The 21,947-nt window shown below is 36.3% G+C and overlaps 1 protein-coding gene across 5 annotated transcripts in view; it reads right to left on the bottom strand.

The window, feature by feature from the left end:
- ABCB1 (ATP binding cassette subfamily B member 1) overlaps positions 1 to 21,883 on the bottom strand; it is a 49,665-nt gene extending 27,782 nt beyond the window's left edge. For 2 of the 5 annotated variants that reach the window (XM_066198122.1, XM_066198155.1), the window contains exons 1-8: positions 21,728 to 21,883; positions 15,322 to 15,479; positions 14,298 to 14,404; positions 9,412 to 9,574; positions 8,492 to 8,607; positions 7,699 to 7,759; positions 6,252 to 6,399; positions 3,268 to 3,382 (exon numbers count right to left, since the gene is read on the bottom strand). In XM_066198122.1, the coding sequence (XP_066054219.1) occupies positions 3,268 to 3,382; positions 6,252 to 6,399; positions 7,699 to 7,759; positions 8,492 to 8,583 (416 nt within the window). In that variant the 5' untranslated portion in view covers positions 8,584 to 8,607; positions 9,412 to 9,574; positions 14,298 to 14,404; positions 15,322 to 15,479; positions 21,728 to 21,883. Of the gene's footprint in view, positions 1 to 3,267; positions 3,383 to 6,251; positions 6,400 to 7,698; positions 7,760 to 8,491; positions 8,608 to 9,036; positions 9,117 to 9,411; positions 9,575 to 11,594; positions 11,794 to 14,297; positions 14,405 to 15,321; positions 15,480 to 21,727 lie in introns of those variants that run through there. The other 3 variants (XM_066198138.1, XM_066198129.1, XM_066198146.1) reach the window with 3 other exon arrangements.
- Positions 21,884 to 21,947: the final 64 nt, after the last annotated feature.

The following is a 21,947-nucleotide window of genomic DNA, read 5'->3' as shown; positions in this document are numbered from 1 at the left end:
CTGTGCTATGAGTAGGATGTCAAATCCATACCAGGAGTACCACAGTATTTCTCTAACTGGAAGTAAATCTGAGTCATTGAATAAATCTTTAAGCTGTTTAAAAAGAATTAAATTAATTTTTATTTGATGAAGAATTGACATCAGAATCTGTTACAATTGAACTTACACTAGAACTGAAATTAAAAAATGTAACTTAATGAATTTCATTTGTAAAACACAACCAAAATCAATGATTAAATATTCCTGATGTATATTACCTGAAATTATAAGGATAATGTATCTACATAAAAGTAAACCATTAGCAAAAAAGCTTGACTCATGACCTTTTCTGAACTCTTGTGATCTTCACTCTTTTATTAATTATGCATACTGATTATATAGAACTTTAACATGAAACTTGGCAGGAGCAAATTGCAAGAATCTGTGTGCAAATGTTCTGCTCTAAAAGAGAATGGCTTTACAAGTTAAACTTTTTCAATTTTATTCCCATCTTTCTTGTGGCTGTAATACACAGTTTAGTTAGGGACTTTGAAACTATACTCACTATGAAATTCACTTAATCAAAACTGTTTAATAAAACCAGGTTAATGTCTAACAGAATGCTGGTTAGTTGAATATTGACCTCAATCACATTTGGCTCCATTAAAACTCCACAGACAAAAAAAAAAAAAAAAAAAAAAAAAAAAGCCTCTCAAACTAAACCCAAGAACACCAATTCTGAATTCAGCAGTAATTACTTTAGACATTTAGTTTATGATGCTACATCACTTCAAAGAATTGATTTATGCTTCGACTTTTTTTGCTGACAAATCATATCCAAAGGGATTCATATCTTTGCCAGATTCCATGCTGATGAAACATATTCTGTAAATTCACTGCTGCAACTTATCAGAGAGTAAATGCACATTGCATTGTAAAATAGTGGTTCTTCTTTTGAGAAATAATTGGCATTTAGGCAGTGTTTGAGTAACGGTCTTGACTAAGTCCGCATGTATAGTTCAGTACTTGAACACACCTGTGTGAGAACTCTGTCCTTGCAAAAAGTTTCTATCATTATTTGACCTGCGGGCAGGTGTTCCTAGAGAAACAAGGAGTTGGTGCAAAGGACTTCATCAGACCAATGAAAATGCCAGCATAAGGCTCTATCTAGAAACTTTGGAAAAGAACACCTATTCCTGTGCTAGTAGTAATACATTTATCAATATACAATTTGTTTCTAAAGAGAAGCTAGGGCAATTTTTTATTCTTGCTTGTACTTTCAAAGTTAATTTGTGGTGGTTTGACCCTGTTTGGACTCCAGGTGCCCTCTGAGGACACTACCACTTCTCTTCCTCAGCTAGACTGGGAAGAGAAAAATAAAATTCAAAGCTTGTAGGTCAAGGTAAGGACAGGGGGAGATCACTCAACAATTAAATAATGGGCAAAACAAATTCTACAATTTCATATGTAGCAATTTTTTAGTAACTGTTTTTAAAGTTCTTTCAGAATAAACACAAGACAGACTTTGAAAATGTTGTGCAACTAGGCATCAAGTATTTACTAAGCACAGAACAGTTAGGGTAACTTCACCCATGCATACATTATTTAGTTTGCAATTCTGCCCTCGAATTTTTTTTCAAATCATTGGGAACAAGTATATTACACTGAAGGTTTGTAGGCATTGCTTACATTCATGTCAGAGCCTGACAGAAATGTTGCAGGAGCAAGAAACTCTACTACAAAGCATAATTGCCAATTCCCTGTCAATTCATTCTCATAACATACAAGTTCTTAATTTCTAAGGAACAGCCTTTCCTAACTTGTTCATTTATTTTATGATAAAAATTTGTTTCGGTATGTTTTGCTTTGGGGTTTTTTGGTGTAGTCATGGGTTTTTTAATTTCAAAAATGAAGTACTGAATCTAAAAAAGTTTACAGTCCCCTGTTACCCAATATTTAATGCACTTTGATACAAAACAGCAAGAGTAACTACAGAAAATTCCTCATCTCCTCCTTCTCTTTAAAAAACCAATTGTCTTGAAGAGTACATCATACATTTTTCAATATGTAATGAGGAACAGAGTTCAACCTGAAGAAAAGAACTTGAAATGGTACAAGGAACACACAAACTTTAGATATCCTGCATAAATCAGGTGTATGGACAATGGTTAATAAAGCCTCTTAACAAAACACATTTATTAGCAGCTTATGTTTCTTCTTATTTGATCTTTTCTTTATGGAGTTTTGTAGGTCAAGCACCTACTGGCTATTGTCTTCTGCTGTTTCCTGCTGTAGAATGCTAGATTTAAGGTAGCATATAATCTAAATCTGCATTTTCTACAGTCTAGATAGTTTCACAGAATTATAGAATTGTATAGGTTGGTAGAGACCTTTAAAATATTTCAATCCAACCATTAACTCAGCACTGCCAACACCATCATTAAAACATGTCCCTCAGTCTCACATCCACAAATCTTTTAAATACCTCCAGGGTTGGTCACTCAACTGCTTCCCTTGACATCCTGTTCCAGTGTTTGACAACCCTTTCCACAAAGGTATTTTTTCTAATATCCAACCTCCCCTGGCACAACTTGAGGCCATTTTCTTTCGTCCTGTTGCTAATTAGCTGGGAGAAGAGACTGAACCCCATCTTGCTACAATCTCCTTTCAGGTACTCATAGAGAGTGATTTAGCTGAACTTGATGCTTTGGCAGCAAAGTAGGTAATATCTGACAATTCAATTATTTTTTGCAAGTGAATCACCATAGCTCAAGGTATCGACAGATGATAATCAATATAGTTTTTTAACATAACAATTACTTTATAAATTCAGAGGAAGGGAGGAAGAGAGGAAGAGAGGAAGGCAGGAAGAGAGGAAGGCAAGGGAAGGCAAGGGAAGGCAAGGGAAGGCAAGGGAAGGCAAGGGAAGGCAAGGCAGGCAGGCAGGCAGGAAGGAAGGAAGGAAGGAAGGAAGGAAGGAAGGAAGGAAGGAAGGAAGGAAGGAAGGAAGGAAATGCATATTTCACTGGGATACAGAGCATCCCTGAAATGTGTCAGGTTGGGTCAGAGCAAGAGACTACAGGAAAACTGTTGGTAATATCTGTGAATGTTCAATAATCTTCCCAGGGCCTCAAATAATCCTCTGTGCCAATCTTTAGTTACATACATTATTAAATCATTGCTTTTTTTGTTGTTCGAAGTGTGTTTAAATTCTTGGTAGAAGAATGGCTTGACTAGAAATGTGTGGCTACATTAAAAAAAGAAGAGGAAATATCAATTTTTAATTACCTTGTCATATCTTCTTCCAGCTTGTGAAGCATATCTGCAGTGACATTCGTTGAATTGCTTGTCATATCTTCCGGCTTGGGAAGCATATCTTCAGTGAAATTCATTGAACTGTTTCCTTGGAAAGGAAGAGAAAAATAAATACATTTAATAGAGCAAGGTTTAACAAATTAGTTTTCCTGCATGCTGTTCAGTATATCTGGAGTTGCTACATCTCCTTTTGAATCAAGTTAATTTGGAAGAAAGACATCATTTTAATGCACATGAATGAATGTTACTAATACAGGGTTAGTCATAACTCCACTGACTACAAAATTACATGACTGTAATTTGAGATTAAAAAGTCTTCCTGAGCATACACATATGAAAGAACAGAATGGTTTGGGTTGGAAAGAACCTTAAGGAATCCATCCCTTTCTAACCCCCCTACCATGAAAAGGGACACCTTTCACTAGACTGGGTTTCTCATGGCCCCATACAAGCTGGCCTTGAACACATCCATAACATCTCTGGGAAACTTGGTCCAGTCTCTCATCACACTCATAGTGAAAAATTTCTTCCTGATATCTCGTCTAAATAGTCCCTCTTTCAGTTAAAAGCCATTACCCCTCATCCAATTACTACAGGTTGCTGTAAAAAGTCGCTCTCCAGCTCTCCTGTAGCCCTGTTTCAGGCACTGAAAGGCTGCTATAAGGTCTCCCAGGAATCTTCGCTAGGGTCAACAGCCCCAACTTGTTCAGCCTGTCCTCATAAGGGAGGTGCTTCAGCCTTCCGATCACACTCACAGACCTCCTTTGTACTTCCTCCAACATATATCCTTCTTATGCTGGGGGGTTCCCAGAGCTGGATGCAGCACTACAGAGAGATGTAGAGAGGGTAGAATCACGTTCCTCCATGTGCTGGTCACAGTTCTTTTGATGCAGCCCATGATATTACTTCCTGGGGTGCAAGCCTACAGTGCTGGCTCATGTTGAGCTCCTTATCAACAGACACATTCAAATCATTCTCCTCAGAGCTGCTTTTGAACCATTTTTCTTCCAGCCTGTATTTTTGCCTGGGATTTCCCCAACCCACATGCAGGACCTTGCACCTGGTCTTGTTGAACTTCATGAGGTTCCCAGAGGCCCACCTCTGGATGCACCCCTTCCCTCAAGCATGTCAACTGCACTGCAGAGCTTGGTGTCACTGGCAAACTTGCTGAGGCTGCACTTGATCCCACTGGCCATGTCATTGACAATGATGTTAAACAGTGTCAGTCCTAATACTGACCCCTGAAGAACCCATTCATCACTGGTCTCCACTTGGACAACTGTGAGTGTGGCCCTCCAGCCAATTTCTTATCCACTAAGTGATCCATCCATCAAACTCATGCCTCTCCAATTTACTGAAGAAAATGTTGATTGGGACAGTGTCAAATGCTTTGCAGATAGTCTAGGCAGATGATGTCCAAACTCTGCCCTACACACCAAATCAGTAACCCAGCTGCAACATGCCATCAAATTTGTCAAGCATTATTTGCCCTTAAAAAAGTCATGTTGGTTATCATCAATCATCTCCTTATATTCCATGTGTCTTAGCATAGTTTCCAGGAGGATCTGCTTCATGATCTTGCTGGGCATAGAGGTGAGATTGACTGGTCTGGAGTTCCCTGGGTCTTCCTTTTTCCATTTTTAAAAATGAGGGTTATGTTTCCCCCCTTTTGCTGTCAGTGGGAACTTCATCAGACTGCCATGAAATTTCAAATATAATGGACAGTGGCTAAGCAACTTCCTCCACCAGCTCCCCCAAGCCCCACAGATGCATCTCATCAGGTCTTGTGGACTTGTGCACCTCCAAATGCCTTAGATATTCTCAAACCTGACCTTCTCCTACAGCAGGCAGTTCTTCATTCTCCCAGTTCCTGCCTTTCCCTTCTGTGATTTGGGCAGTGTGCCTGGAATATTTGCCAATGAAGACTGAGGCAAAAAATCATTGAGTGCCTCAGCCTTTTCCATATCTCAAGTAACCAGGTCTCCCATTTCCTTCTGGAGAGGGCCCACATTTTCTCTCATCTTCCTTTGATCGCTGACCTACCTATAGAAGCTTTTCTTATTGCCCTTGACATCCCCAGCCAGATTTAATTCTATCAGGGCTTTAGCTTTTCTAATCTGATCCCTGGCTTCTTGGACAGGTACTCTATATTCCTCCCAAGCTATCTTTCCTTGCTTCCACCCTCTCCAGGCCGATAAAAACCTGTGTTGAGTTTGTGTTTGACTTTGTCTCCTTGTTCATCCATGCAGGTCTCCTGGTGTTTTTGCCTGACTTCTTTGTTGGAATGCATCTCTCCTGAGTTTGGAGGAGGTCATCCTTGAATATTAACCAGCTTTCTTGGGCCCCTCTTCCCTCCAAGGCTTTATCCCATGGTACTATCCCAAGCAGGTCCTTGAAGAGGTCCAAGTCTGCTCTTCTGAGGTTCAAGAGAGTGACCTTTCTGTCCTCCTCCTCACTGCCCTGAAACTCCACCATTTCATGGTCACTGAAGTCCGGGCTGCCCTTGAGATTCACATTCCCCACCAGTCCCTCCTTTTAAGAAAGAACAAGATCCAGCATAGCACCTCTCCTCACTGGCTCCTCTGTCATTTGAAGTTATCATCAACACAGTCCAGGAACTTCCTGGATTGCTTATGGCTGGTGGTGCTGTTCCTCCAGGAGTTATTGGGGTGATTGCAGACCCCCATGAGGACCTGGGCTTGTGAATGCAAGGCTGCTCCAAGCTGACCATAGAGGACCTCATCTGCTCAGTCTCTCTGGTCAAGGCAGCCTACAGGAGGTTCCCACTACAATGTGCCCCCAACCATAGTGTATCTTTATTACAATGAACGTGAGCTACTAATTTGCATCATAGTATAGCATTGTGGTTTCGAACATCTCCTGCCAGGATGCATGAATCTTCCAGTCTCTTTTTAAAATATGAGCCATTGTTCTTGTCATAGCAGATATATTCTTACCTGTAAAATTTTTTTGTCCAGAAGCAACAAAACTATCAGTCATATCACCAAAAATTACCATGGCAATAGGGAGACTGCTTCCATGGGCTACTGCCAGCAGAGTGCCTAGTATCATTAATAATTTATCTGAGCAGCTGGAGTATCGAAACTGTGAATGAGAAGAGAAATTCATTCTAACTGTTACATTAGAATGGTAACACAATGCTAAGTCTACAAAGTCAAGAAAGTAAAGAAAAAGCCATCAGCTGCACATCTGCTGTTCCAAAACTACAATGTTATCTCTTTAGACATACAGTTAAAAAACAATTTAAATGTACAGGGATAAATTCTTTCTATATAAGCACGTTTACACTATAAACTCTAAAACCAGAGAGATGTGCCATTTCAATGCACTAGTATCTGCAACTGGGTAAAAAAGGCCTTAGGAAAACAAGGCATAGGAAGTTTACATTTTTTAAATTTGCCATTTAAAGTTCAAATTATAGGAAGTTTTAATGGTGGTGTTATGAGAACTAAGGCAATAATTGCTTTTACTGTAAATTCATTATTATGCAGTCATAAAAACTGTTCCATATATATCATAAAAATGTATTGAAATCTTAAATCCTCTTGCCATTGAACTTAATAAAGTTTGAGCTCATCTATTACAAAATCATTGGTTTTATTCTGTACTGTAAAATACTAAGTTTATTGATATAAATTATAGTTGTATGATGTTATTGTACAAGTGTAAACTGATATAGCAAAGAAATTTGGCATGGCCCCCATCATGTACTATAGTTTTATGTCTGTTATTTGCAGTGTCATTGCTGTGTATTACACACACTGAACCTACAAAATATAAAGTATTTAAGTATGACTAAAAGAAGACCTAGAATTTACTTGATTAAATGTGAAAAGGTTGTCTTTTAAAAAATATACAGAAAATTTTAATGAATCTGGAACATTTCAGTATACAATTCTTAATTTTAATCTTCATCAGTGGCATAGAATGGCCCTGTACTGGTGACTCGGGAGATTGAATAATAACTCATGGGGATAATTAGCGTGATAAGTACTTGACTCTGGTAATTTAGAGGACAAGACCACGCTCATTGTAGATATATGGTCACCCTTCTCATTGTGTCAGAAGAAACGACTGAACATGGAAATTCCTATCTTTCACAAGCAAACATCTGGTATGGGTGTGTTTAGGATGATAAATTACTGTGGGGACACTCCTAAGAATCCTTATCTGTAATAAAACAGCTTCTTTAATATAACTACTTCCACAAAAAGAACTGCTTGATTTCTATACTATAGCAAATATTCTGTAGTATGAACATATTTGGTAGAGACAACATCCTACGTGCAGGATACTAACATAAATGTAACCGTCTTAGATTACACTTTGAAATGTGCCTGTATGTACATATACGTGCGCACATTTAGAGAAAATAAACCTTACCAGTGTAAATGGGCTGACCATCTTAGGTTTTTCCCCTTTCTTCTGCTTCTTCTTTGCCTTGCTAAAAAAAAGTGTAGTAGTGAATTTAAAAATGGACCCCATTTTGGAGAAATACTAATTTAACATATTAATGCAGTTCAATTATATTATAATTATGAAATAATTTTACAGCAAACAATTGTGTAGAATGAACATGATTTATTGAGCATTCTTGAGATGCTTCTATTTAAATCTTCAGCAATATAAGTAGCATCACCTCCTAGCTACTGTAAATTTAAGTCATGTTCTTCCCAGTTCACCCCTTCAAGGATGAAACAACACCAACAGGGTTGGTGGTTCCATTATCTGGTCAGGGAAGTTGTGAACTAAAGCACTGTATAGATTTCAAAACAGAAGACAGGAAAACATATGTACACAGTGGGTGGGGAATAGATAAAATGTTCAAGGTATGTAAAACGTTGATTTGCTGCCAGACTAAAAATACTAAGATAATTTTGAGTAGATAACATAAATATATCCAATATTTCCATTCCAACATAATTTTGGTCATATTTTAGAATTGCTTTTCTAGTCAGTACTGTAGACACTTAGTCCTTTAAAGGAAAAAAATAAATAGTCCTTCAGCATGAAATAAATGTTCCAATCAGTGCTACAAAGCTTTCTCTCACTCGGTTTTCCTAACAAAATAAGGTAAAATAACATTTAAAATATGAAATCAAATAAAATATAAACCAAAGTAATGTATTCCAATAAGCTTCAATACAGAGTGTTTACTATATTTAAGAATACTTACTGAATGTCTTCAGATTCATCGCCCTGGCTGAATGCAGCGATCTCATGACTATTTCCATCTGCAGTATAATTCTTTTCATCTCCAGAATGCATTTTAAATTTACTGAAGATAGTTTCCTGTAAAATAATATTTGACCGAGAAATACACAATCTAAGCTGAGGACAGTAATCTCAATAATCATTTGTTTGAAAGAAAAATATGGGTACTTAATACAACTAATAAAGTTATTGATATCATATATTGCCAAGTGAATACTCATAATGCACAAGTATAAGCATACTGAAAGAAGTCCAGAAGTTTGGAATTTCCTTACAAACATTTATATTCTGTATTTATCCATTTGATAACTCTGTCATTCATTTATTTCATTTGAATGATAAAAAGAAAAATATTTTCTGCAATTCAGCACAGATATACAAAATAAATGAAAAATTAAATGTTTATTTAAAAGAACATGCAGTTAATTGGATTTGTCCCAGTTTCAGTTATCAGTGAATTTAAAAAAAATCTCTGAGTTAAAAGAAACCCCCAAACTACTGACGTACCGTGAAAAGTTGTTCCCAGTTTGTGTCTACTCCTCTGAAAAATTATTCAAACCTGAGCAGAGTTAATATGGTTAAGGACATGCAGCATGATTGGACTTTGCTCCTCTTATGTAAGACAGGCATAACAAATAGTTTTCTCTTGGATTTGTTCCCACTCCAATAGCCTCATTTATCTTGGATAGTAAAGTGTATGCACTTTGGACTATACTTCCCTTTTCCTAAAGGGAATAATACTAGTCCTTGAATGCATGCATATTTCATTGTCACCTGGGAAAAAAAAGCCTGAATACTTTATTCTTCCACCAGAAAAAGTTCCCTGTTGTAGGTACTGTTGTTTTAATTATGCCCCTAAACCTGAAAGGAATTCCTCTTTACCTTATTAGAGATGTTGCTGAATGCTTGCAGTAACTGTTGCACTTAAGGATGAATCCATTCTTGAATATACAGTGAGAATGAAACCAGGTAACACCAAAACATTGTTTCAATCTTTTGCTTCCTTTCGCATCTTCTAAATCTAATCCAGGAAAACATTACTCATCTAGCGTGAAAGAAAATAGGACTTTACTATAGTGCATACAGTAACTTATTTGAGTAATGGCAGAACAGCAAGATGAGCTTCAGACTCAGTTTAGAAGTGTTCTAGAAATAGCTCTTGTCAGCAGAAATTTGTCTAACTAGTATTCTGATTTCTGAATGTATGTTCCTGTTCTACAGTTTTAAATGGACCATTTGTTTTACTGTGTAATGTATTGTTTTTATCAGTATCTGTAAGCATTACTTCAAGGAAAATAACAAATATTTTAAACATTTAAATAAATTAGTTGCACTTCATAACCCTTATTTCAATTTACGTATTAAAGTAGATACGCTCAACAATTTTACAGAAGTAAAATTTATGGAAAAAAAATACTTGTCCTAGAAGACAAGTAGGTTTATATGATTTTTTCTGTAGTTCTTCTATCACTTTACTCACAAAAAAAATTACTCAATCTGATAATTACTAAGAAGAAATTATTTTTGTTCCTTTTTGTCAGGCATGTTACTAATTTCAAAATGTTAGTGAAACAGTATTTTATCATGTTTTGGAATAGAGATAGTCATATCAGATTAAGGATTACTTTAGAAAGGGCAGTTTAGAAAATCCAGTCAAACAGAATATAAAGAGTTAATAAGTATTATGTGTTTATCAAAGGTCATTGTGATATATTTATATAGAAGTCTATCCACAGCAGTTACTAGGAACACTGGGTTTTAACTTGTCTGCCTAAATGCTTTCCTGGACTTGATCTTGATGGACTGGTCCAATTATTACAGTGGGAACCAAGAAAACTAAAGTAAGAATCTTTAAAGAAAAGTCAATTGATTAAAAAAAAAAGAAGAATAGTATATGCAGTTTTTTCACAAGTGTTTTGCCCTAAATGGAAAATACAGAGAACTATGAGGTCTGTCAAAATGTTGTTACCTCATTGCAATGACTCGATGCTATTGCAGTGCAATCATGATAAGAAATGGAGACAGAAATAAAACAAAAGAGCAATTATTACCCGAGTTTCTCTTGCCTGCATACAGTAATGTAAAGAAAATGATAGACATCTGGTTTTATCACAGCAGCAGCTGAAGCATCTAAATTGATATTAAAAAGTGAGAAAATAGTGGAAGTACAGTATTTTACACCTACTTAACAAGATACAAAATTCTGTAACTTATCTATAGCTTCTGTTTAGTCACATAGCTCCACAACTGCAGCAAATTTGAAATCAGAGATCACTAAATCTTTCTTCTAATCTCTTCTATCTTGTTTAAAACTAATAATTTGGGTGAGAATACATAATTTCAGCCTGAAGACATTAAATCTGTAAAATAAACTAACAACAGAAGAATCTGAGGCATCACCACTGCACATTACCTGAGTATATTAAAAACATGTAGGTGAACATGGTAGCTGATTCATAACCAAAGATGTACAAAACTACCTAGAAACAAGGTAGGTGCCAGTCAATCTAATCCAAGGAAATATACTTTCTCATGCAAAGTCTGGCAACTGGTTTTGCCCTAAATACATCACCAGGATTCATAAAGTCAGTGCTTGAAAAATACTGTCTCCCCTCAGATTAGTTGTTTGGTTAAATCAAGAGCTTACCCACAGCTTTAGCCAACCTTTGATGTCATCAAGGGCAAATTTTTAATTCTACAGGCCAAAGAATTGAAGCATGAAATCTTGTATAGACACTGTCTGTATCAAATAGACATTGACTATACGCTAAGTAAAGATGCCTTGAAAACAGTGTCCTGATCATTCAATAGTTCAAGATGAAAGAATTTTTTTTCTCCATGTCTACTTACTAGTCACAAACTTTCTCACAGAATAGGGATTTAAACAGAGATGACCAATCTATGACCTTTGAGCTATTTAAGGCTCATAAACAATTTAAAATTCCTTCTCAAGCCAGTTTGTTATAGTATGATTAGAAGAAGCAGAGATCTGGTATGATAGGAACTGTTGGAAAAAATCTGTTGTTGCAAAAGAATGTAAAGAATGGCTGATAAGTTTCACCCACCTGGACTCTGAAGCTCTGCTACATGTCCATTTCATCCAGCCCAGTGGATCAGTGGGATTTTATGAAGCTAAAGACAACTGCAGCTCAAACAGCTACCTCTATTGAGTTACGCAGTAAATGTTTTAAGAGATTTTAGCCAGTAGAAAGTTGTCAAAGTGACTCATTGGGTCAGGTAAGTTGGCCTTGTCTAAAGCAAAGCCTGTACAAGAGAAAAACTTTTACTTTTTCATTAAAAATTGCAAGTGGTCATAAGTTTGTTACACTTGTTGGCTAGCTGCTTCTATGCTCCATTTCCCCTCACAGACATTGTTCAGTTGAAGATAGAACAATACCTCTTGGATATTACAATTTCTGTGAAGCTCTGCATCATCAGATATATTTTCCATGTGAAAGTACTTACACATATGATTTACTCAATCCCATCTTTATTAATATAGTAGGCAATTTTCCTTAGCCTGACATACTTTTATTGTTTCTGTATTATATTCACACATCTTTTTTAGAATTTTAAGCATAAATACTTTTTACATATTTGAAAGATGATCACAGGCCCCTTGAAAAGTTCTGTCAACATTTATTCTGTAGACTGAAGCACAGTTAATTCCCTTCTCTTTTGTGTTATAAATGCATGGTTTGCATAATCTATCTTGAGCACTCCAGTACAATGAGAGATTGTATTGGCACAATAAACTAAACCTTAAATCCTTCTTGGAATTATTGCTCTTACAGACCATTCACCAGACTTTTCATTGTAACTCTGTTATTTCAGTTATAGTTTGCATGATAATAACATTATTTTTGGACTGCAGTTAAGTTAGGTATATACAGATCATCCTGTACTGTACTCAGTATTAATTATTTCAGACTGTTTCCACGAATTAAATTATCTAAATTTATTCATCCAAGCCCCTTCTTGTATCAAAATGTCTTAATATTTTATTTAAAAACTGATCATGAGATATGAGTTTCTGAAACTGCACAAAAAGTCATTTGAAAAATAGGGCTCTCGAATTTTGTGGTGAAGTTTTAATTACTTATGCTTCTAAAAAATAATTTATGGTGAGAAAATCTCATCTCACAAATCACACATTGGATCTATGCATTTTTTAAATCTGATATAGGCCAGCACATCACAAACTGACATATGATATTGGAACTCCTGAAACAGAAATTTTAATCCAACTTTGATATCAGAGACAAACTGTTGTGAAATGATGGCATGATGCCTTCAAAATTCTCTAAACAATATCAAAAAACCCTTTTTTATATACTTATTAACAAAAGCAGCAAATAAGACAAGAAACCGAAGCAAATACTTCAATGTCTGTGTATATTGTGACCAGACAAAATCACAGAATCACACATTTTTTCTTCTATTTACTTTAAAGATGGAAAGTTGAGTTTTCCAATAAAAGCCAAGTAGGCAAAATGCTGGAAAGGATTGCAGGAATTCTGTAATGATTCCTCAACAACATTCAACCCCAGCAAAGATCAGAACACCTGTGAAGAACCTCTGATTTATGGTATTAGGAGAACCCCTGTTCTATTTTAGCAGCCTGTTAATCAGGGCTGGAAAGGAATAATACTTCGTAAAGGAATTTTGCCAGATTGGATACCATTCTATCACTGAGAATTGCCCTATATGAAGTGAATTATTATACTGCCAGAAACTGACAATTCTGTGTTCATTTAACTATGCTGTATGCTCAGCTACAGGATAAAGCCTATTGTAGTTGCTGGACATTTTATTTTTCCTGGACAAAGCATGAGAACAAATCAAGTTAATGTAAGCATCAAGCTTCTACTTGTGTTTAAAAGGAAAGTCTATTCTGAAAAGCATGTTTTAAAATTACAAAACTCCACTCTTATTGTCTGTGATTTGATATGGAGTTAATTGTTTATTCTCATAAAGGAGGACTGCCACAGACTACTGTCACTCCATTCCTGCTACTTATGTGCCAGTTTTCAGTTTTACAAACTCAGTCTTGTTTCTGAAAACATAACCAATACTTGCTGGATAGTTGCATTTAAAGTTATATTATTACTACAGTTAGAAAAATGAATTTAAAGAAAGATAGCACAGAACATTAGGTCTTTAAAAATGTTCAAGACTTTATTTTACAAATGAAAGCTGATGGGAAAAGTTAAAATTTCTTTTTGTGCAGGTGGAAAACATTTTTCCAACTTAAATATGAATAAAATATATAATACTATGACACGTCAAATTTTTGTCCATATAACTTTTCTAGGCAAGGATATGCCTGGTAACACTTTAACAGTACAAGTAATCCTTCCCTCCCTGAGTGGCTTTGATTGGACAGCCACCTTTTGCCAGAACAAAGAGCCCTTTGAAAACTGAACACACATACCTTAAAAGTATTCAGCAGTTACTGATTAGTCACTCTATATAACCATTTTTTGATAACTTGAATTAATGAAATGCTAAAGTTAGTTTTGGTATGTTCAGTGGCCTGAAGCAAGAAACAGGAAAAATCTTTGTTGGCCAAGAAGTCCTCAGTAATGTAGGGTAGAGCTGGTTTCTACTGCACCCGGAATGAATCCTCATTGGGACTGAATTGCTGTCTACCCTGTTTTTCCGTTAAGATTTTATTTCTTTTTATGATGATGTTTTTTGTCTTGAATCCCTAAACTGCTGCTGAACTCCATTTTAAGAGTCTTACCTCTGTCTGCAACCTTTCTTACCTTGCAGAAGCCCATTTTAACAACTTCTTCGCAGTTCTTGCTCCAAATTAAGCAATTTCCTCAAAAGTCTGAAAGATGGTTAGACTTCTGTGTTGGATCACAGACAGCTGAACACCAGAGAAACAAGGAAAGAAATTTACAAACTCACTACATATGAATTTAAATAACAGCATTAATACTATAGTTTATACAGAAATCAACTATTGACTTATTCCCTTGTACAATACTATTTAAAGCCATATTTTCTAAAAACTTGCATTCTATTCCATACTATTTGTGAAATGTCTAGATCACACAGGGAATTTATGAGAATGAAAAACCTTTCATTCAGCTTTTTCCCATTAATACTGAATGTCATGTTTTTGTTTATTTCTATAGCTATAGTTCTTCATATGTGGAAGACATATAAAGTCAAAATGCCATCCTGTCCACCTTTCTTTCTTCAGATCACATCAAGCATTCTATATTACATTCTTAACAGGTGTTTGAATTGTATACCCCCCTTGTTTGTTTCCAAAAGCAAAGACGGAGAACTTCAGACTATCTGAACTACTTGGAGGTTTTCTGTATATCTAACACGAATTGTCCTTGAGATAAATTAGACTTGTTACCCCTTCCCTGTCCACAACAAATAGGAAGAACTTCTTCCACTTCACTTTCCAGAACTTTCAAAATTTTAATGCTGCTTTCACAAGTGTTGCCTGTCCTCTCAAAAAAAAAAACAAAAAAACAAAAAAAACCACAAAAACCCCACAACAAAAAAACCCCAACAAAAAACAACAAAAACAAAACCCCAAACCAAAATAAACATCCCCCCCCCCCCCTTCCTATAACCCCTCTAGGCAGAATTGGTGCTATTGATCTTTGACCTTACTATCCTCTGGACTCAAACTGTTCCAAAGCTTTGGTTTTTTTTCAGGCAAGTAGCCCCAAACTAGGGTTTTTTTCAATAATAGAGAAATATTTTTAATTTTTGTAAGTAATTTGAATTCCATTTTCTGTAGCAGTATGGAAGTATACTTACATATTTTATTTGATCTTCGACACTGGATATTGTTGCTGTGGTGAAATGACTAAAAATAATCACTTCATCTCATAAGACATTGCTTATGGCACTGTGACCATGTTCTGCATGTTAGTCTTTAACCACAGTCAAATTGTTTTTTTCCTTTTTGATGTTTACTGTAAAACAAATGATTGTGCACTCTAAGGTAAATGTGTTTCTACATGCAATTTGATACAGTGCAGGTATATGCTCACAAGCTCCAAATCTTTCAAATAGCCATAACTATAGACAATAGAGGTAATGCCCCTTCATATCATTTCTGCTTCCAGAAACATCTGCCACGAGCCACACCTCTGCTTAACATGTCAACACCAATGGTGCCTGACAACAATCCAGGGAAACTCACCAGGAAGATTCCAGTTATGATATCAAGATATGTCTGCGTGTGATTGTTTTTCAAGAAACAATTCTAAATAACAGTTCTAAATAACTCTCACCATTCAGGACTTCAGCACGTAGAAAATCAGATTTCTCTATTTTGTGGTCAGCTACATTGTGGCTATAGTAACTGAAAAGGCAATTACCTGCAGTCTTTCTAGTGACTCATTAGATGCTCTAATGTCTGATTAATCTACCTGCATCTTCTCTTGAATGCCCATTTCCCCAATTCCATAAAGGATCTTTAATCCTAATTTCCATAAATTCATCATAAGATCATTAAATTGTATTTTGATTGCAACAAAGTTTACAGATCTATCTGCAGATATTGTCCTTGCTAAGGGAAAAGCAACATTTTCCCATACACTTCCCATTGAAACTTGAATTTATTAGATTTTTGCCTTGCAAATCCAGATTTCAGGGTGTTTTTGCTTATTTATTTCTTAGTGATGTCTAAGGATAAACTTTGTGTAAAAGTGACATAACATATTAAACAGTAAAGCAATCAATGAAACTAAGGAAGTGGTAATCATGGCCAAACTCATATAAGCAATATTAGTAAATTCAGATCTTCCTCCCAAGAAGCAGAAGAACGCACCCATACAAGATATTTAAGTAATCAGCAAGCCTCAGAGATCTTCCTCAAAGTTTCTCCCCTTCCCTATGTGGACACAGTGAAATCAAAAAATGATTTCCTACTTCCCAGACAGAATGGGAGGTCAGACTCAGAAGGACAGGCAGGTGGCACCCCAAAAAGATGAAATTCATGGGGACCCTTGAACCACAAGGCTTTGGACAGTGTTAGAGCAACCCACAATGATAATTGAAGAATCAAAGTGATCTCTGCTCATATTCCAACTTCCTCGCTCTTTGCACTCTAGACATGCTCCTTTCTGAGTCAGCCCTTTGTCATGATCTCTGTCCAACTTACATTCTGCTTGCATGCAATGACACGTGACCCTGTGCAAGTGCCATGATACTAAATGCAATTCCTTGATTTCTTTTTATAGTCAACAATAAATCATGAATGATTAACAGCTCACCCTGATTCAATAAGGTGTTCAGAACAGTCCTGTTTCCATATCATCACTCACTGAGAGCAAATGAGTTTGTTAGTATGGAAGATGTTCAAGGAAGCAACTCACAGGATGTCATTTGAGCACCTAGACAAACCAAGATACCTCTTACTGTTAGAAGTCTACTCTCCTTGTATTCATTGTCTGCAACCGGCACACAAGGAATGCTGTTCCAGTATAAATTAGAGAACCCAAGGTCAATATCCTAACGATCCAGAGATTCTTTGTGAGCAAGGTATGCTTATTAAATGCTACTGAGATTCCCCAGTGGAAGCATCCTCTGGGGTTCTTTGAATAGACAGTACTATGAAGCAGAACCAAATTTTTAAAAATTGTCTTTTTTAACTATCTCTGGTCAGTATCTATGGGACTTGGTATACAAAAAAAGCCTTTTTTCTAACTAATAGAGGAAAAAAACTGGCAGTGACTCCATGTCATGGGCCATTTGCAGAAGATATTATAGGATTTTTCGTGGTGTCTGAGGATGGATATATTGCTAAATTATCCCACACCCTAAAGAAGATAGATGATTTCTGCAGTGATCATGCATGGCTGACAATCAGTTCATGAAAATATCCACTGAGCTGGAAGTTATAAGCAGGTGTGACCAGAACCAGGCCAAGTCTTATAAAGAAACTGATTCCATGGTATGCTGCACATGAGGGAGGAAAATGTATCTGCCTAGGTTATTTATGGAACACCTTGGGAACACATTAGCAAAGAAAGATGCTTATTACTGTATGTGATGGGACCAGAAGAATTTCTCACACACCAGTTGGATAATCGAATGTGTATATGAAATCATATGTTTACAAGAACAAAAACTATTGAAATAAAGTACTTCATTTTGTTCCAAATATACATGTGATAAAACCTCTTTCTGAATACTGGTGTGGTACACTGTTTCACAGAATAGACTTGCAACCTACTTTCCTAATGGATTTCCACCTGTATTCATATATCAAGTAAACGGAGCTATTCAAGAGTGGTAGGTCTCTCAGGGAAAGCATGTATGCATGTTTCCTGCTTCATAAAAATGAAGCTAAGTCTAAGTCATCATGAGTGCATGGTCTTTTCATACACTGGAGCTTGGATTGTGTCGTTGCATTTAATTTGTTACAGAGTTCACCTTGCTCCATTAAATCCAGCACTAGAACTGACAATTTCCTCTGTTTCACAAGAGGATGAAGTTGGGCAGGCACAATAATGCTTACCTCAGGGTTTCATAGTAAGCTGTTCCCCATAAACATTTTAACCCCAAGAACAGTAAAAGATATCTTTGTTTCTTTTTATGTGCCACCACTATGGTAGTCAGCAAAACATCATTTGTGCAAGCACAATATTCATAGTAGTGGCTATTCTGATAATGGTAAACTAAGTAAACTGATCTCCTCCCAACAGATCACATGGATACAAATAAGGACTTGATTGTCATACCATATCAGATGACTCATACATACATTAGTGTTAAACCATGATAGAAAATAGAGGAAAAGAATAATTACATTGTTCAACTCTGAAAATCCCCTTCTCCTTCATGTATATTTAGATGAATACATGAAAAAAAGAGAGGTGAACAACAGAAAAGGACATATATATATATATATATATGTGTGTGTGTGTGTGTGTGTGTGTGTGTGTGTGTGTGTGTGTCTTCTATATCAGCAAAATATGAGTGGAAATAATGGCAAATGTTGCCAAAACGTTACCTCTGTCGTGCATCAGTTTTGATGTAGCTGATAATAAGAACATTCAGGTTTTTGTCTCTCTTCGGATCTGTGTATAATACCAGTCTAATGGCGTTTAAAAGCAGATTCTCAGTTTCTGATTGCTAGAAACCTTATAGTTTCTGCAGTGAACCATTTACTAACTTGAAGACACACCCTGAAACCTCTTCTGCACAGATGGATTTCTGCATTCAGAAAGCCCTTTTACTTCAATACCAGTCACCTAGAACACAAATGTTAACTCTACATACAAGGATATAAGGGAGACTCAGACCACAACTATAACAAAAATTCAGAGGTGACAAAAAAAGAGGCTTTTATGGTCCAGTTATGCTGTTAAAACCAAAACAGTGGTAAAAAAAGAATGCACCCAGCTGGTTACTCCTGCTTGGGTTGTGCTGCTCCTAAAATGTGGGAGATTATCATAACAAGAGCAGGTGACCCAACTGCAGATCGAGCAAGAGTATTTGCTTCAAACTTGAGGCCGCTGAATTCAGAAACTTTTAAAATGGGGCTTTTGTGACTAAAGAATTAGCTTTCCTTAGCTAGTAAAAATTCCACAGCCTCAGAATGGAGTATGATTATCAGCCATACTGCAGGAACAATTTCCTGTTAGAAATTCAGCAGGCAGATGTGTCAGAACAGTTATCTGAGCAATGACAGGAGACTTGGCTAGCAGGTTATTCCACCCAGAGATTGGGATTGTAAAATACTATGAATCTATGAATACTATGAGATTGCAAAATACTGTGAATCCTGGAATATATGTTGGTATTTGCATCTGGGAAAGTATCTGATCAAATAGAACTACTGGCTTTGGAGTAGCAGTGGTACAAGACTTAAGTTCGCAAGCGTAATTACTGGACCCGCGAATCAATTACAGCTACAATGGGAAGAGCTGCAGATTTGGCTTCAGCAGGTACGGATAAGGAAAATGGACAAAATAATGAAGGTAAGAAAGAATACAAGGAAATCCCAGTCCTGTGGATCTAATAAAAGGTTTGCACACTGTAGACATTACAGACTGTAATTTTCAGAAATAGTCTTAAATGACCCCCAGTCCCCATTTAAAATAAAGATAAAAAAAGAACAGAACAGGAAAAATGACACTCAGTATGGGTTTAGCTCTTTATGTAAAAAGAGGTCGTAATGGTAACTGCAAAATATTCTTGGACAATATGATAAAAACTTCCTTTAGCAGACACCAATGAAACTGCAGGAAGGAAATGTGGCAAAATTTGAGAAAAAGAGGTAAAGATTTGAGAAAATGGGATAGAATATATAAATTTATTGCTGTCTCATTTTGTCAAGCAAATAAAAAATCCTGAGGAATGAAAACTACAGAAAATAATAGGTCCTTCACAGCGAAGCCCTCAGACATTATCTCTTCCTCTCAGTAACAAAGACTAGGGAGACTGCTGTCTACTTGCCCCTGGTCTAGGGGTAAAATTACAATATAACCAGTGGAAATGGCCAATAACAATATTAGTACTGGGTGGTTAAGGGAAGAACATTAACTACCACTAGTGCCATGATGTTAATTGATACCATAGTGTCAATGACCACTCTTGAACAAATATTTGTTCTAGCTACAACCCAAGAAAGAGGGAAAATGATAAAACTTACTGCATTCAACTACCTGCATTAAGATCTTTTCCTGCAATTAAATAGCTGCCAAGTTCAGGAGCCTCCTTCTCCTGTTCCTTCAGGAGTGGGAGGATCCCTTTTAGGAACACCAGGGAATTATTGGCACAGCCTTGTTGAAACAAAATGGATTAGCTGCAGATTTTGCTACGGATGTTTGTGAAATTGGGCCTGACCAGTGGGAGGTGAGGGTGGAGTGATTCCTGCAAGTCATTGATGCTTTGTTATTAAAAATCCGGAGGAAATAAAAACGGTGGATATTTGCGTAACAGAATTTCCTCAAGTTTTTTGTGTCTGTAATTTAAAATGTGAAAAAATAGAAATTGTGTTTTAATGGCAGAGGAAGAACTCCAATCCACCATCAACAAGTTTACTGGAAAGCAAGATCTTAGTACAGAGACCTATTATTTTAACATCCTATTTGTCCAGGGTTAAAAGCAAAGAAAAGAAATTGAAAGTGAAATCTTAACACTTAAATAATATAGCCATCTCTCAGGTTGTTTGTATGCCTGAAATTCGTGTAACACTAAGCAGAGTATTTGACTGTTATTTTGTTACTGATTTAGCCAGTGCTTTCTTTTCAATTCCATTAACAGAGCAGAACTGGTAACAATAAACATTTAGCTGTGAGAGAAAGCAATGTTATTTTATTCATGTTCCTCAAGACTTTCATATCAAACATTTCACATATGCATGAAATTACCATCAGAATGTATTATGTCATACCATACAAGGATTATATATCAGTACAGGGAAAACCAGAAAGTTCGAGAATGTACTCAAGAAGTAGCCAGCATTACTAAAAACATAGGTTTCAAAGTTATTCATGACAAAACTCAAGTATATAGGCTTCGAAGCTCATCATGACAAAAACTCAGGTACAATCTAAAGTGGAAAATTCAGTAATAGTTTAGGTTGAAGGAATGGTGATGCTGGCATCAGTAAAACTGAGAATCCATCCGTGTACAAATTGTATTAGTTTCACTTTTGCAGCTGCTTACATTTTTGTGAGAATCATACTTGCAGAAATGAGTAAACCACTCATCAAATTAGTGAAGAAATCTCACAAAAAAAGAATGGAAAGAATAAAAAGAAGTAAAACTGCACTAGTTCAAATGCTGGCCTTTAGATGCACATTACTGTAAGCTTTTTCATGTCCAGCTGGCCACTTCTGATCTACATGGTGCTGTTTAAAGAACACAGAAATAAAATGCTTTTGCTCTGAGATTCTTAAGATTTGTGGGAAAAAAACCTCTGTATTCAAAAAACAGGTTTAGCATTAGTATAAGCAATTAGCTTTGGGTATACATCACTAGAGGCTGCTTTGCAGTAGTCCGTATCATACATGCTCCACAAAAGTACATATCACACACTCTGAAGTACATAATCGGTGGGAAAGTACAACATGGATATATATAAAACCTAGGCTAGCTGAATGAACAATGGCTTTTATAAATAAGAGCTTTCTGTAGAATAAGGCAAGACTATCACTAGCTCTATAGGGCTTTTAACCGCTGGAAAGAACAGAGTGAATTTTACCTGTTTATGTGTCTCTCACTGGATAAAAGCTCCGTTATTGACTTCGTGCCACAGGTTATTCTGTGCGGTTCACAAATGACTCCAGTTTTTATCAACAGTATGAAAAATCCTCTATTAGATATCCTGGGAAAAATAAAAAGAGCTGTCTGCCTTCACTCTGCACAAGGAACAGAGCCACAAGCTCTGCTAATGATGTTTAAAGAGAAACCCAAAGGAAATG

Source organism: Chamaea fasciata, unplaced genomic scaffold (assembly GCF_029207755.1).
Source record: "Chamaea fasciata isolate MVZ Bird 193981 ecotype frontalis unplaced genomic scaffold, bChaFas1.0.hap1 SCAF_1, whole genome shotgun sequence".
NCBI lineage: Eukaryota > Metazoa > Chordata > Aves > Passeriformes > Sylviidae > Chamaea > Chamaea fasciata.
This window is presented reverse-complemented; position numbering and strand designations above follow the sequence as displayed.